The sequence below is a fragment of the Coloeus monedula genome (assembly GCF_965178545.1).
Source record: "Coloeus monedula genome assembly, chromosome: 9".
In the NCBI taxonomy this organism is placed as follows: domain Eukaryota; kingdom Metazoa; phylum Chordata; class Aves; order Passeriformes; family Corvidae; genus Coloeus; species Coloeus monedula.
This window is the reverse complement of record NC_138789.1, coordinates 15458008-15472369: the sequence shown is the minus strand read 5'-3', so window position 1 is coordinate 15472369 and position 14362 is coordinate 15458008. Positions and strand designations below refer to the sequence as shown.

The 14362-nt window shown below is 37.2% G+C and overlaps 1 protein-coding gene across 1 annotated transcript; it reads left to right on the top strand.

The window, feature by feature from the left end:
- The first annotated feature begins 7253 nt into the window (after window positions 1-7253).
- On the top strand, window positions 7254-14349 carry LOC309576080 (protein SPO16 homolog). The gene is made up of 5 exons (XM_082287064.1): window positions 7254-7375; window positions 9234-9327; window positions 10419-10587; window positions 13674-13752; window positions 14214-14349. Exons 1-5 carry the CDS (start codon window positions 7307-7309, stop codon window positions 14331-14333), a joined length of 531 nt encoding a protein of 176 aa, XP_082143190.1. The 5' UTR covers window positions 7254-7306; the 3' UTR covers window positions 14334-14349.
- Window positions 14350-14362: the final 13 nt, after the last annotated feature.

The window sequence follows — 14362 nt, the reverse complement described above, 5'->3', positions numbered from 1 at the left end:
AGTGAAATTGCTTTGTCAAAGCCTGAGGACACCATGTTGCAGTTAACAGGTGACAGTGACAGCTTACCTGAGACTGTTCTGTGAATGGGCAAACATGTCTGTATCCTACAGAGAGTAACGCCACATTTAGTAAAGTATCGGTGAAATTTAGAGGAGAGGATTTGGCAATCAGAGTCTAAGATAATGACCCTACCTCATTTGGCCTACCTCAAATGACATGTTATGAAAGTGAAAAATAAGGAAGGATGTTTTACATGTAGGAATGTATTAAGTTTAAAGAAGGCTAGACCTCCAAGTAGTATCTGTAGGCATAATTACTCTTTTTTTTTCACTTGGAAAGTTAGAGTCTAGTCTGGACTGGAGAAGCAGCTCTGCAGGGTTTTTACATACAGATAATAGCTAAAATTGTATTTGTGGATTAAGTCACCAACAGACATATTGCAGACAGAAAAGGGAAGGCCAGACACTTGGAACCATACATGAAACTGAGGAACGGGAAGGTTCTTCCAAATAATCTATTTTAAAAAGAAATTAGGGAAGCAAAGGAAATAAAAAGATGGAGACAGGAGTCAAATGAGGATGACAGGATTTAAGGAAAACTACCATTGGCTTCACTGAACACAGCCCACAAGGCAGATGAGTATAAAATACCAGTTTTGAGGTTGATTAGGAAGGTGTTCTTAGGGGCTGTGGTCAAAATGAGAGATTGGCCTACAGAGTCAAAGGCAACAGACACCAGTTTGGTGTAGAGCCTGACAGAACTGCAGGAAGGCAGCTGAGCCTAACCACTAAGAGAGAAACAACAGTTAGAAAAGCACAGCAGTTAATAATATGTTTTGGTTTGCTTTTTCAATGCATGAGATTATGTCATGTTTATATAGTGTAGCAGAAGATATGTGGAGGCTGAGACATACAGTGAAGATCAGAAGAGATAAGTAAGCATGAAATGAGATCAGCAGGCAGTCTGGACTACTACAAGTGATCAGATAAGTGCATAAAAAACCCCAGACATCTGCTTTTGTGGTGTAGGGGTAATGGAAAGGACACTTCATAAATTCCTAAGATTTTCCTTTAGAAAAACTTCTAGAATCATAGAATTACAGGAAAATGCAGAAAAATCATATAAATACAGGAAAATGCAGTCTTCAAATGACTAAAGGTGTGTAGTCCAACCTCCTACTAAAAGCAGGGGTAACTTCAAAGTTAGATCAGGTTGTTAGGGCCTCATCAATGTCCATAGCATATAAATGATACTGAAGTCAGCAGGCAGAAACACAATGCTCATGGGAAACAGATATTTGAGATTAAACTATTCTCATTATAATAAAACTACTTTGGGTGTCATTGGAAAATATTAATAATACAAGAAATATGGCTAGCTTGCAACATTTGAAGTTCTGGATGATACGTGACTGAACTGTACAAATTTAATAATCTTATTCCACACCTTTTAGAGTTTTAAATTATTTCAAAATCATACTCAATTTTGAGTTTGCAAATTTTATTATTATTTTGGAAGAACTAGGGCAAGAGAACTTCCCATGTTGCTTACAAAGACTGTGCCTAGGGCGTGTTCCCCTAGCATTGTCTCTCAGTATGTTTCAGGGACTATGTTATAAAAAAATTCACATACCTGTTCTAGGTACAGATTGTAGGAGACTATTTTATACATATTTCAATACATATTATTGCCATCTGGAAAATAATAAGTAGCATGCTTGTTCTACTTTGCTCCAGAAAACCTAAACCTTTGCATGAAGGAATTAAGAACCACTCTTATGTTATTCATCTGTTGCTCAGAACCAAGACATCTAGGAATTCATTATTTTACTTTCACTAATGTCAAAAACAACCTCTTGTTGACCTCAGCTGAATCAGGTTCAGGGCTTGTCTATATTAATGCATGTACTAGAAATGCTATTTTTCCAATATATCTATTTCGTAGTTTTCTAGTTTTATTCTACTAATAACATTGTACAGTTGTAGGTATGACAAATTACAGTTAGAAAGACTTCAATTTAGGAGTCATAATTGTATGCATTCTGTTAATATTTCATGACTGGGGTAATTTAACATTTGTACATTGATGGATGACGTTCTTGCCAGGACTACACAGGAACTGAGGACAAAAGATAAAATGAGAAGTATTGCAGCTTTATTACAACAGATGATTCTCTGGAAATGGGCTTTTAGATCTGAAATCCAATATAATTAGAAGCTTTCATCTCTTGCAGAAAATCCATACTGATTTTCATCTTTCTCTCTTGAACAAAAGCATATGCGGTATTTTTTTTTAATAAGGTTTTATGTTCAACTTCAAAGAAATTACGGCTCAAATGTCTTCTCTAGCGAATTTAAAACCTAGCTTCTTCCTATTGACAACTACTGTGTGTTTAAGGAAACTAAACCTGTAACAGAGGAAAGTGATTTATCTAAAAATTGGATATCAGCTGGGGAAAAATACAGAGTTTGCTAATTTCTTTGGGTTTTTTACATTTGGTAACTAAAAACAGAAGAAGCTATGCAGAGCAGGCATGCACACATACCTGTTTATTTCTTGCATTTGGCCTTCCTTTCATACTTTGCTTTGCAATCTGCACTGTACACTCCCTTAAGCCACGGTTCTGCAAAGACAGAAGTGAACCCACAGCCACATTTGCTGATTGGCTTTCAGTTTAACATTCTCTTTTCAGAAAGGGTAATGGAGCTGACACTGGGGCAGGCACTGTACATACTTGTCTTTTTATACGGTACTCAATTTAATGAGGTTCTAATCCTGATGAACCATCTGGATGCAGTTAGAGTATGAAATAATTAATAATGGAATTCCATTAAGTTGCTTCCCTGTTCTCCTTAATTTATTGCTCAGAAGACTGTCCAGTTAGAGAAATCGAAGTCCTATGAAATCTAACTTTCTGCATTACATGCAACAAAAGTTCTTTTGCTATTGCACAGTAAAATATGCATACACATCTTCAATAACTGAAACCTCAGTATCTGGAGGGGCTGACTATAACTCAGTAACTAGATACATTTAACAAGGACACTGATGGTCAAAATAGGGTTTGTATACTTACAGATGATGACTGTTAACTGGATTAGAGTGCGCATTCTGGTGAACCTGAACAGAGGTTCACATGCACAAATTTGGGGTTCAGCCCAATTACCCAGGTGATCATACTTGGTATTTATGCACTCAAGTGACAGTGACTACATTTTCTCAGCTCCTGCTGAAGTTACTGTGAGTGGCATCAGATCCACATTTATAAAGATCACTTTATTTAAGTGTGTGGACCGAAGGACTAGTTACTGGAGTAAAAATTTTGGCCCATGACCTTAACTCTACAAGCCACTTTTGAGACTCATCTCACCAACTTACTTAAACCTACAATATCCTCACTTACACAAACGTTATGTAGGAACTTTTGCAATTTTCTTAAGTTGTGTTTAATGAAATCATTTTCATTCTTCACTTTTTTTTTAATAACCCTCTTTTGAGTGTGGCATGACATCCTGCCAGTAGAGTTGTATCAGCATGCTTAAGATCAATACAGATAGGACAAACCCTGTGTACATGCCAGATTCAGTGTAGGTAGTGTAAAAACTTTTTGTGACCTTCACAGAATGAGGTAATATCCATGAATGAGACCCACTTCTAAGTCAAACTTCCTACCTGTAACAATATGCCTCCTGTATCTGTAGAGAAAAAACCCCTTCAATCTCTACTTTCTGGATGATCACGTTCTAGTAACCAAGGTCAATCTTAATATATGTATAATGGGATGCATATGAAGAAATGTTTGAGTCACTACCTGTAGTCCATGGCTTTATGGTCCTAGAATATTTTGACCACTCAGTTTTGGGGAGGATCTTAAGCTCTCACACCGAATGCTTGCATGTTTCCCACCCGCTTGCTTTCCAGACTTAGATAATGAGCTGGGGCCTAAGTAATCCTATTTCAAAAATACTCCTTGTCAACATGGTCTTCTGTTTCCAGAATATTTGTATGGTTGCATAGTCCCAAACCTTTCTTCTCCATGCTACAAACTGAAGGTTCTTAGTTGATTTCTGTATGACAGAAAATAATAAATCCTATGTGTAAGTTAAATGCTGAGTCACTGTACTTCATTCAACTTGTGGACTGCTAACATCGATTTTTATTTGTGCTCTGTAAATGGCAAAAAAAAGTGTTACTTTTCTTTTCCATCTGTTTAATGAACATTCACTCCTTTTTCTCCTTTATTGATTTTTTTTTCTTTGATTGTGTCATCAGGGAATAGGACAGGTGATTATGTGTGAAGATAAACAATCAGTGTTCATATAAAAATACATAGAGAGGAAGATACCTATGTAACAGTTCTAAAGAATCAAACAATGGTGCTGATGTAGAACATACAGGATATCAGCCAGGAGAGCATAGAGAAACACTAATATGATGATAGATTTTGCCTTGTCATAAATTAGTTATTCATTCAAATGATTATGCCATTATCTTCATCATAGGGGAGTTCTAATCCCAAGATCTTTCTATCTTGCCTAAATGGGGTTCTAAATTCTTCCAGGAATTATTTGATATGCTGTCAGACACAGCCCTGTTCTTTCTCCCTCCTGCACCTTTACCTGCATGTGAAATGCACCATGTAGGTATGTGGGAAAGAAATGCTTCTGAGATTTAAAGCAAACACTAGCCAAATGTCAGAAACTGTCACAGCAGAGATAACAGTAAGTAGGAAAATAACTTCAGCTCATCAGATAGTACAGGATCCCTCAAAAGTCCCTCTTGGGAAAGGAAACTACTATGGAGAAGAATGCTCTGAAGAACACGCAATTCCGAAAAATTTATTTCCTTTGAGTCTGTGCTCCTACTTAATTAGTGTTCTGACATTCAGGCTCAAAAAAAGAGAAAGTCATGTCGTGAATGCTCAAATGGTATTGCAGAACAAACCTGTACCAGAATTGTCCCTTGGGCAGAGTTCTGGGGCTCAGCATGTCCCATTGCATCAGACTTGTACTAGACAAGCATTAGGCCACAGCAGCTCTTACACAGGACACAGTGTGGGGTCCAGGGTCCATTCTGCTCAGAACCTTCTCAGAACTCTCAGAAAGAGTATTATTTTTATTTCAAATACCAGTTATTGTCAAATATAAGTGACAAGCAGAAATACATTAAGTTTCTGGTATAAATTTTTGCCAACTGTAATTAAGACACAATTTACACTAGTAAATATATAGCAGCTGGAGTCAAAATACTGTCAGGAAGTATTTTCTGTTAAGGTCTGGGTTTTTCTCATTATCCCACACTTATCCATTACTATACTTTGATGCTTCTCAAGTGATATTCTGAGTTTGGGGGTGTCCAACTTCATGCACAGTAAGTGGCTATCAGGGAAAAAAGGTATCTGCTGGTACCCCAGGAGCCAAAATCCAGTACTTGTATTTCTTTGTAATTACAATTTTTTAAATGTAATAATTTACCCTTTCTTTTATGTACTGCCCATCTCCAACAGTATTACACTGAAAGAAACAGAAATCGACTCACCTGTTAAAGATATTTACCCTGGGAATAATTTTTTATTCCATTCTATTCCCTCCTACTATTTTTTCTCTGTCTGAATACTTTTAATTCAATGAATGCATGTATGTAGTAAACATAATCCAAAATATGAATTCAGATACACTGTAGTATTATAGATCAAATATAACCCTTACAAACAAAACAGTTCCTACTCTTTACCCCTGGGATTTCTCTAGTACTGAAACACGAATTCATTCACAGTGTGCATAAATTCAAAATTCATACTGCTGGATCATCAATCCTCATCATGAAACTGCTCTATTATTTTATAACTGTACTTTAAAATAATTCCTGATGTTCTCAGCTCTCTGATTTTTGTATGCAGTCAGAGCACATGGTTCCACTGTGTTACAGGACATGGTTTCACAGTTTGTGGGTCCTGTCACTGGTCTCCAGAACTCTATAGTCAAGATACCAAATACATCTATTATTTTCCTTTAATTTGCTGACTTTCACATTTATACTCCACAAAAGCTCAAAAATTCAGTATTAGAAATATTTTACTTACTATGTACATACCCTTGGCAGAGCAGGGTTACTCTAACTTGGGTGCATTTGACCAACAGGAGAGGGAAATCAGATGTGAATCCATGTCTTGTCTGAAACAAAAAGGAGAAGAGTCATTTTTAAATTACTACAGTGTCTAATTATTTCTATGCAAGCCAAACAATTTCCTACATAAATTTATTTAATTTTTTATTTTAATGTATGAGGTTAGTTTCTTCTATTTTAAAATGCCCTAAAAAGTGTTTAAAAAGAAAAAGCCTTTACTAAAATCTCTGATTTTTAGTAAAAATACCAGTTTCAGAAGATAGTATGAGAAGCTAGACTCATGCCTGGGTGAAGAGCAAAGCTGGATACCAGTGCTTTTAATGGCTCAGCAGTCCAGCTCTTCTTCACCATGTGGAAGTATTGTTCCCTCATGTAATCATGTAAGAACATGATTTAAAAAGAAGCTTCAAAACAGTATTTCTTTTTCACTGAAAGTGGTGCTGTCTCTTGCTTTCACATTTTTCTTCTGTGAACCTTCTGTGTTTATATGTTCTATAGAAAATAACCTGGCCTGTTCTTGCCCAGAAACAGCTGCAGCATCAGCCGCCCATTACGAGCATTCCCTCGAGCCTTCGGTTCCAGCGCCGCGCGGCTCCTCCTGAGGGCTGAGGGTGAGGGGGGGCCTCGCTCCCTTCGCGCCGCCGCCCTCCCGCTTTGCCGCCCTCCCGGAGGCGCCCCGGGGAGCCAGGCCAGCGCCAGAGCAGGTTTTACACCGGGGAAGGGGCTGGGTGAGGCTGGCGTTGGGCGCAGCTGGCACCAAGGCTAACGGGAACCATCCGGGCCCAGGCTCCGGGCTGCCTCTCGCTCCTGCCCGGAGCTCTGCTGACCCCAACTGCTCCGCGTGAGCCTTGTGGAGACACGAACGCCTGCCAAGCTGCACATCCAGGAATATTTTCAGATGAGTGTTATGCCTTACAGAGGCAGCCTGCCCAGATGCAAATTCCTTAAAGCTATTTAGATATCTAACTGCCATCTTAAATTAGCTCAGTGGCAGTGGGCTAAATCATGGCACGGCAATTGAGTCGTGCCCTGGTTTTTAATCAGCTCTTTAATGTGTCCGCGTGCTTTGAACATCTCACCTCGTTAACTGGAAGGAAATACTTGTCGTCTCTCTTTTCCCAAACTTTTCAGAAGTAGCACCTGAGATCTCACTGCAGAGCCATTAAACCATCGAAAGAGATGACAGAAGGTTGTGGGCAGGAGCAGACGAGGTGGATAACGACGATCATTATGAGTACAGCTCTGCAGGTAGGATACAGCATCTGACTCACCAGGAAATGCTGAAAGAAGCATTTCCTATATTCTGTATATGGAAATATTTTATTCTATGTCAACGAATACAGTTTTTTTCAGGCTGAAACAGGGATACTAGTCTGAAGCTGCTTCTACTGGAACACTGGTTCTTTTTGTGTGTATCTGTATTTTCTGCTAGCTACTTCCATATCTATTTAGTATTCTTGCCACCTGCTATTCTGAGTTACACTGCTTTAGGATTGTTCTCCTGACTCATCGTTTTTGCACTGCACTGATGCCTCTTTCAGTTTGCTCTATAAATAATTCCATCAGAAATGTTGCTGAATTTTCTGAATTTCTCCCTCAATACTTTATTTTTTCCTATACAGTATCAACACGGGGTAGACAATTACTCAGTAAGTACATAATTGAGTTTAACATACTGAGTCTTACAGATACTAATATATATTTTTATCTGTTAACATCAGAAGCCTTGACTCTGTTCCCAAGTAAAGTAAAAGGGTATGTCAAGGAGCTGGTAATTAGCTTCTGCAGCTGAGGCCAATTTCATGCCAGCTGGCAACAATTTAGAGGCAAGAGAGCTTTGATTCACAAGCAAGGATATCTTATGCTAGCTTGGCTGACAAGGTTATCACCCCATCTCCACTGTGTAAATGGGTGAACCATGTTGAAGTAATTCCTGAATCACCTCAGTTTAAAGCCTATACTTACTTTCCTACTCATTTTGAAATTTACAGCCTGTAAACTGTGCCTGTTTGTGCCATAATATGGCGAGAGGTAATGGATGGCAGTGACTTCATCAGCTGTACCAGCATAACTCACTCCTACTCCCAGCTCTACTCAAAACTACTGCTGTTAGGGCTCCCCATAAGCAAAGCAATGGAGATAACTGAATACAAGTCCAGGATGGCTCTTCTGTATCAGTTTTAGTTATGAGCTATCATTTTCATATAGCTGTTATATTTATATTTGTACGTTAAATAATTTAGCAGTGGCTTTGAAGCTGAGACTTTTTTCCAAAATGTAGCTATACCTTGCAAGCAATTGCCACTGAGTGTTCCCTTTGAAAGCGTGACATTTCTGATTACTGTCTCCTTCAGGGTTCACTTGCTATCCAGATTTTCTGTTGTACTCTTCCACTAAATCATGGCACTTCCCTATATAAGCAGGCTGGCTGTGTTTTGAATGGGTAGGTTAAAGAACATGTTATTAGCTAAAAAAGGTTCCGTGATTTAACCTTTAATATGTGTGTGTTCGTGCAGCTTCTGTGGAACATACTGCAGAAATGCTTTTTGCAGGCTGAAAAATACATCCAAACACATTCCATTCTGTAGATGATTATGCTGCATAGTGCAGTGTTCTAGTTTTCCTGTGTGGATTGCATTCTGTCAAAAAGCTTTAAAGAAAATCATGTCCCATACAGAATTTCTGAACGATTTTCCAGCTGAGATGCTGACATCTGTGAAAATAATGCAGCCTAATTAACCAGAGTCATAGAAACACACTGCTGTATGATCCTCCTTTCTGCAAGTCCTCCTCTAGCACATCTTACCAAAACAGACTGTAAAACGTTTGAGCTTTATGCATTATGCAAGAGTTTCCTGAGACAAACTGAATGTACACATACAGAATTGTTTTTCGGTGTTTGTAACTTCCAATCAAATACTTCAAAATTTCCTTAATTGAACATGTTTAACATTTTAGTATTTTTTTTTAATTTTAAGTGGAATAAAAAATACTTTTTGAACAACAGTGCTAAATGGTTCAGCTATAATGGTTCAGCTGATTCTTTAAGAACATTTCTAACTTGTTGGCTAAAAAATTTTAAAATAACCTTGTAAAATTTATTTAGGATCATGAAATTTCTACAGTTTTGCAGAGACAACAACACCGAGTTCGATACTCAGAATCAGTGGAAACTGGATCTGTGATTTTTCCTCTTTCTGGTACAGTACTTTAAAGTTTATGCTTTTAAATCATAAATTCCAAAGAAGTACAAAGTCAGGCCCTGTTGTGGGCTACACTAAACTGAATAAAACCTGCCTTGTGGGGATGTTGTACAGTACTGGAAGGAGCTGTGCTATGATTGTATGTAAATCAGAGGATGAAACAGAGAACACTGGGGATTAAATACTTTCATTGTTTTTTACTTTTTTGGTACATATATTATAGAACAGCTACATGAGATTTGGTGATCATTTGCTGAACTACTCAGTAAATTTTTGTTATAACTGAGTAAACATGCTAAATGCCACTAACATTAAACTGCCATCAGGATCTTTAGTATACATGGCTGTAAATATAAGAGTGAACCAACACCTTTGGCTTTCAACTTGAAAGTTGAATTTGCAAGCTGGTGATAGCAGTGGAGGTGAGGAAAGGATTATTGGAGTGGGTTTGATTGGGAAATCACTGAGCTGTAAACATGAAATAGCTATTTTTCCTTTTTAGAACAGAAGATGAGATCCTTTATCTGAAGTTTTCCTGAACTTTAATGACTAGCACACATTGAGATAGATTTTTGTATGCTCAGTTGTTAAGCCTCCTAAACTTCAGCCTTCTTAACTTTCCCTTTTAGAACAACTTAAATTGACAGTTACAATTTCATTTTTCATGGTAGACAGTTTAGCTAACTTTTAAGATTTTACAGCTGCTTCTTTCCTTTAGAAACAGGACTTGCTGAGCTTTTCAGTCAGCCTTCGCATTTGCCCCAAATTCATTCCATTATAGCAGTTGCTTGTTCCTGAAGCATGTACACTCAAAGGCATTCAGATGTGTCTACTTTGAGTGGATTGTATAGTTGGTGGTTTTTTGATGTTATGGTAGAAAAATTACCTGAGATATTTGTAGTGTTACCTTAAAATTACTCATCATCACTGGCCAAATCTCCCTGTCAGAGATGTGGAAATCCATTCATGTTCTGTTCCATTGCCTTTTAAACAAATGGTTGAATTAAGAATTGTGCTTCCCAGTTTGTGGTGAGAACTTAATCCCATTGCTGCCATGACCTGTACATTTACAGCACTTTCCTCAATAGGCATTGCATTTATACTGTCAGACACTCAAGACTTGCTTAGGACAGGGGAAGAAGAGTTTTCCAAAAGGATTCAGAAGTTCATAAACATCCATCGGAACAGTTTTTTGGTTTTGTCAGCTGCTCTTCATGGACCAGAAGAATGGAGTGCCATGTTCAGGATTCAGAGAAGGTATGATTTCAACATCAAACTCAACTCTATATTGCTAAGAAGAAATGAAATAGCAGTCTTGGATTTGGAAATATTATTTTTAGGAATAAATAGGACAAGAGGCAATGGACAGAAACTGATGCACAGGAAGTTTCACCTAAATATGAGGAAGAACTCCTTTACTGTGCAGTGACCATACACTGGAACAGATTGCCCAGAGAGGGTGTATGGCCTTCACTGGAGATATTCCAGAACTATCTGGATGTAATCCTATGCAGCATGCTCTAGGATGACCCTCCTTGAGTAAGGAGGTTGGAGTTGACACACTGTGGTCCCTTCCAACCTTACCCTTTGTGAATTATTTACAGGAATTCAGACACACGTTGTATTTTACTAATGCACTGGAAAAATATTTAAAGTATTTGTTTATTAATAGCAAATAAAAAGAATACCAAGTGAATCAATCTGACATATCATAGGTAACAAAAGAGGATGTTCCTCTAAACATAGCAAATATGCTTCCTTTTTCAATCATTTTAGGGCTATGTAATATAATTCTTTTTCAAGTTTTCTCTTGAATTGGAAAATTACACAATTTTCTTAGCTCTGTAACCATATTTTCATGGTCATTTTCAAAACAGAACAGGCAAGTTTACATAATGAGAAAAGGCTTTATTGTAAAGTGCAGATTTTTTACCAGCTTTTAAAATGTTTACTTGGAACAGTGTCTATTAAAATTGCCTAGAACAATTAAACAATCAATGTTATTTTACACCAAAAGTATAAAACAACATTAAAACTGGTTTATTTAAAACTTATCTCTAATTTCTAATAGAGTCTGAAAACTTGCATATTTTAGTACACACCTGCTGACAACAGCAATCAGATTATGCTCCATGCTTGTAGTCAGAACTATTTTCTTGTAGGTACAGTAGCCCTAACTGCAGCTGATTGTCACTCTTGGCCTCACAGAAGTGACTATTCTAATGAAGTCTTTGATCTTTACCTCCTTGAGGTAACTGGCACCAGTTTCATTAAATCCTGGGCATACTTCCAAATGCTGATGCATGACAGAGTGTATGAGATTAAATGTAAGAAATCTATTACCCGTTTGTGAAAACCCTGTAAATTTTTATGAGAGGTTTTAAAAGTTCAGCCACCATTCAGCAGGACCACGTTATTTAGCTGATGGCAATGCTAATTCTCAATTTACTTTGTGCTTATGTAACAGTGGATTTTGTGCATTGTATTTTGGAGCTGTATTCCAAAATTTATTATGTAATTATTATGTAATTTTATTAAAATAAATATTTTGTCATTCCGAGCAATATCAAATTGATGTTGACAAGGCACAATTATATATATATATTTAAATTCATGTGCTTTTTTTACTACCTGGCAACTTGGAGTTCTGCTGTTGTTTGTAAATCACTGGCTGAGCTTCTTCATTGGTGGGGTTGAAACTTGCACCATGTTCTTTGAAACTACAAGCCACCTGTTGGATTTGTTAAAAAACAAAGCCCCTTAGTAATTGTCAGGTTGTCTTCTATTACTATGTCTTTCTGCTTATCTATCTATGGGTTTGCTGCAATTAGGGAAGGAATTTTTTTTATTATTATTAACCAGAAAATTACAGGATTCTTGTTAACAACATGAACGTTTTATGTAGGGTTGTGTACAGCATGGGGGAAGCAGGAGAAAAGTAGTGTTTATCATCATAGCTTAAATGAGCATTCCACTAATAACCCCAGTACGTCTGTATGTGAAGTTTTAAACACCTTGGAGGAAAGGCCAGACATGTTCAAATGCCAGTATTCTGTCCATCAATCAAATTAATAAAGCTAAATTTAGTCCTGCTGTTATTGGAAGCAAAACTATTTATAGAAACAGGTTGGATCTAGGTAAGTACATGTAATTGTTTCCTTGTTGCACTTTGTTCATTCATGCTTTGTTTAGCCCATTCTAGTATTAGCAAAACTGCATCAATTTTTTTCCCTGATCTCTAAATGTAAACCCAACCCTTGTTCCTACATCACCTTTTAGCAAAACCCACCAGGGACCTGAGTGCCTATGCTTAGAGAAGGACAGTACCTGTAACATTTATTTTTGCTAATTAGAAGCAAGGGGAGACAAGTTCAGCTGAGATACTTTACCAGCATGAGGTCTTAATGTGAATGAGTCCAAGTTATCAGACAGATTGCAGGGAAGAACAGGTGGTAGGCACAAGGGGAGGTCACAGGGGACTATGCAAGTGAGCAGCTGGGCACTTCATCTGCATTATTTAAATTCATTTTAGTTATTTAAAATTCCTCATTCTTTGTTGTGAAGTCCCTCTCCTGTTTTAGCTCTACAACAGAAAACAGCAGCAAAGGTAACACTGTCATTGTTCCAACACACTTAAGGTGCTCCCTCACTGAGGGAGAGGCTCTGTGCTTGCCTAAGCTTTGATCTCTCTCTTCCATAACCGCACTGAATGACAACTCATGTTACTATTTTGAATCTTCAGATTCCATTCTCAAGAACGAATGCATATGAATAACAGTATTTATAGAAAGAATTAATTTTAGGTTAAAGTATTTGAGTGAACAAGCCTTTACATGAAAGTAGTGGAATTATCCCATTATCTTAATCATGCCTGGAATACAGGTTGTTTTATTTATAGTACAGTACAAAGATTTAGTTCAAATTCTGAAATACTTTTAGCACAGTGTTTTTAGATACTTTGCTGTGTTCTTCCAAAGCCATAAAAACAACCTGAATATTTTTTACTGCCACTGAGAAGAGTTTTCAGCAATATCACAGAAGAGGGTTTAGCTCTCTCTGAATGTACACATGCTTAAGAAATGCTGATTGATTGTTGAAGAGACCTAGATAAAGAAATGAGCCCTTCCAAATCCCACCTAAGTAAGTGCTACAGAAATGGGACAGATGGCTTTACAAACAGCATGAATGCTCCACTTGCCCTTTCAAGATAAAAGCAGTCTTCTCCCTAAGTAAAACTGCACACTAAAAAGCTGTTTACATCATGTGGGAATGCTGTTTGAGTTTTATGGCATAACAAATTAAATACATATTCTAAAAGTAATCTTACTTATTTTGATGCGCAGATTCCTGGGCAGTAACGTACGTGTAATACCAGTTCACAATCCTGCTGAAACTGTTAAATTAATGCTAACTATGGCTAAGGTAAGTCCAGTTGCATATACTTAAAAATATGAGTGTATTACTCAGGAAAAGCCAAGAACTGTAAAATATTTGGTTTTCCTTAATGGAACTTTTTGGGTTATACTGACCACAATCCATTAATACACTGAGGTAGGACTGGTACTCTGATGCATTAGCTGAGTCTTTAAACTACTGTTAGAGGTAACTTAATAGCTCTTAATAGCATCTAAGAAAACAGATACTTAAGAGCTTGTTTGGCTGTTATTTACCACTGTTAAATTAGGATGTCTTCATTTACTGCTAACTCCTGTTGAAATACTATCACCTCTGTGTACATCATTCCTGAACACCTACTTCAGAACACGATTCAAATTTCACTGATGAATAATTCTGCATTTCTACTACTGGAAAAAGAAAATGTTGAATATTCTATTACCTAAAATTCACTGTGTCCTACTCATAATATTTTTCTTTTCTCCAAGATAACTTCCAAGCCACAAGCAGATGATACTCGTTGCAAAATGGAAATGACAAAAGCCCAAATAATAGAAAAAAGTCCAGTTTGGAAGATGCTTCAGGAGTACCAATTCCACTGTAATTAACTTAGTATTTGGGTTTTTTATTCATAAAT

Coding starts and splice junctions, on each gene's coding strand:
- LOC309576080 (XM_082287064.1), top strand. CDS start 7,307: ATGACAGAAGGTTGTGGGCAGGAGCAGACGAGGTGGATAACGACGATC. Junction 7,376..9,233: donor TTATGAGTACAGCTCTGCAG/GTAGGATACAGC, acceptor AAATTTATTTAG/GATCATGAAATTTCTACAGT. Junction 13,753..14,213: donor TAATGCTAACTATGGCTAAG/GTAAGTCCAGTT, acceptor CTTTTCTCCAAG/ATAACTTCCAAGCCACAAGC.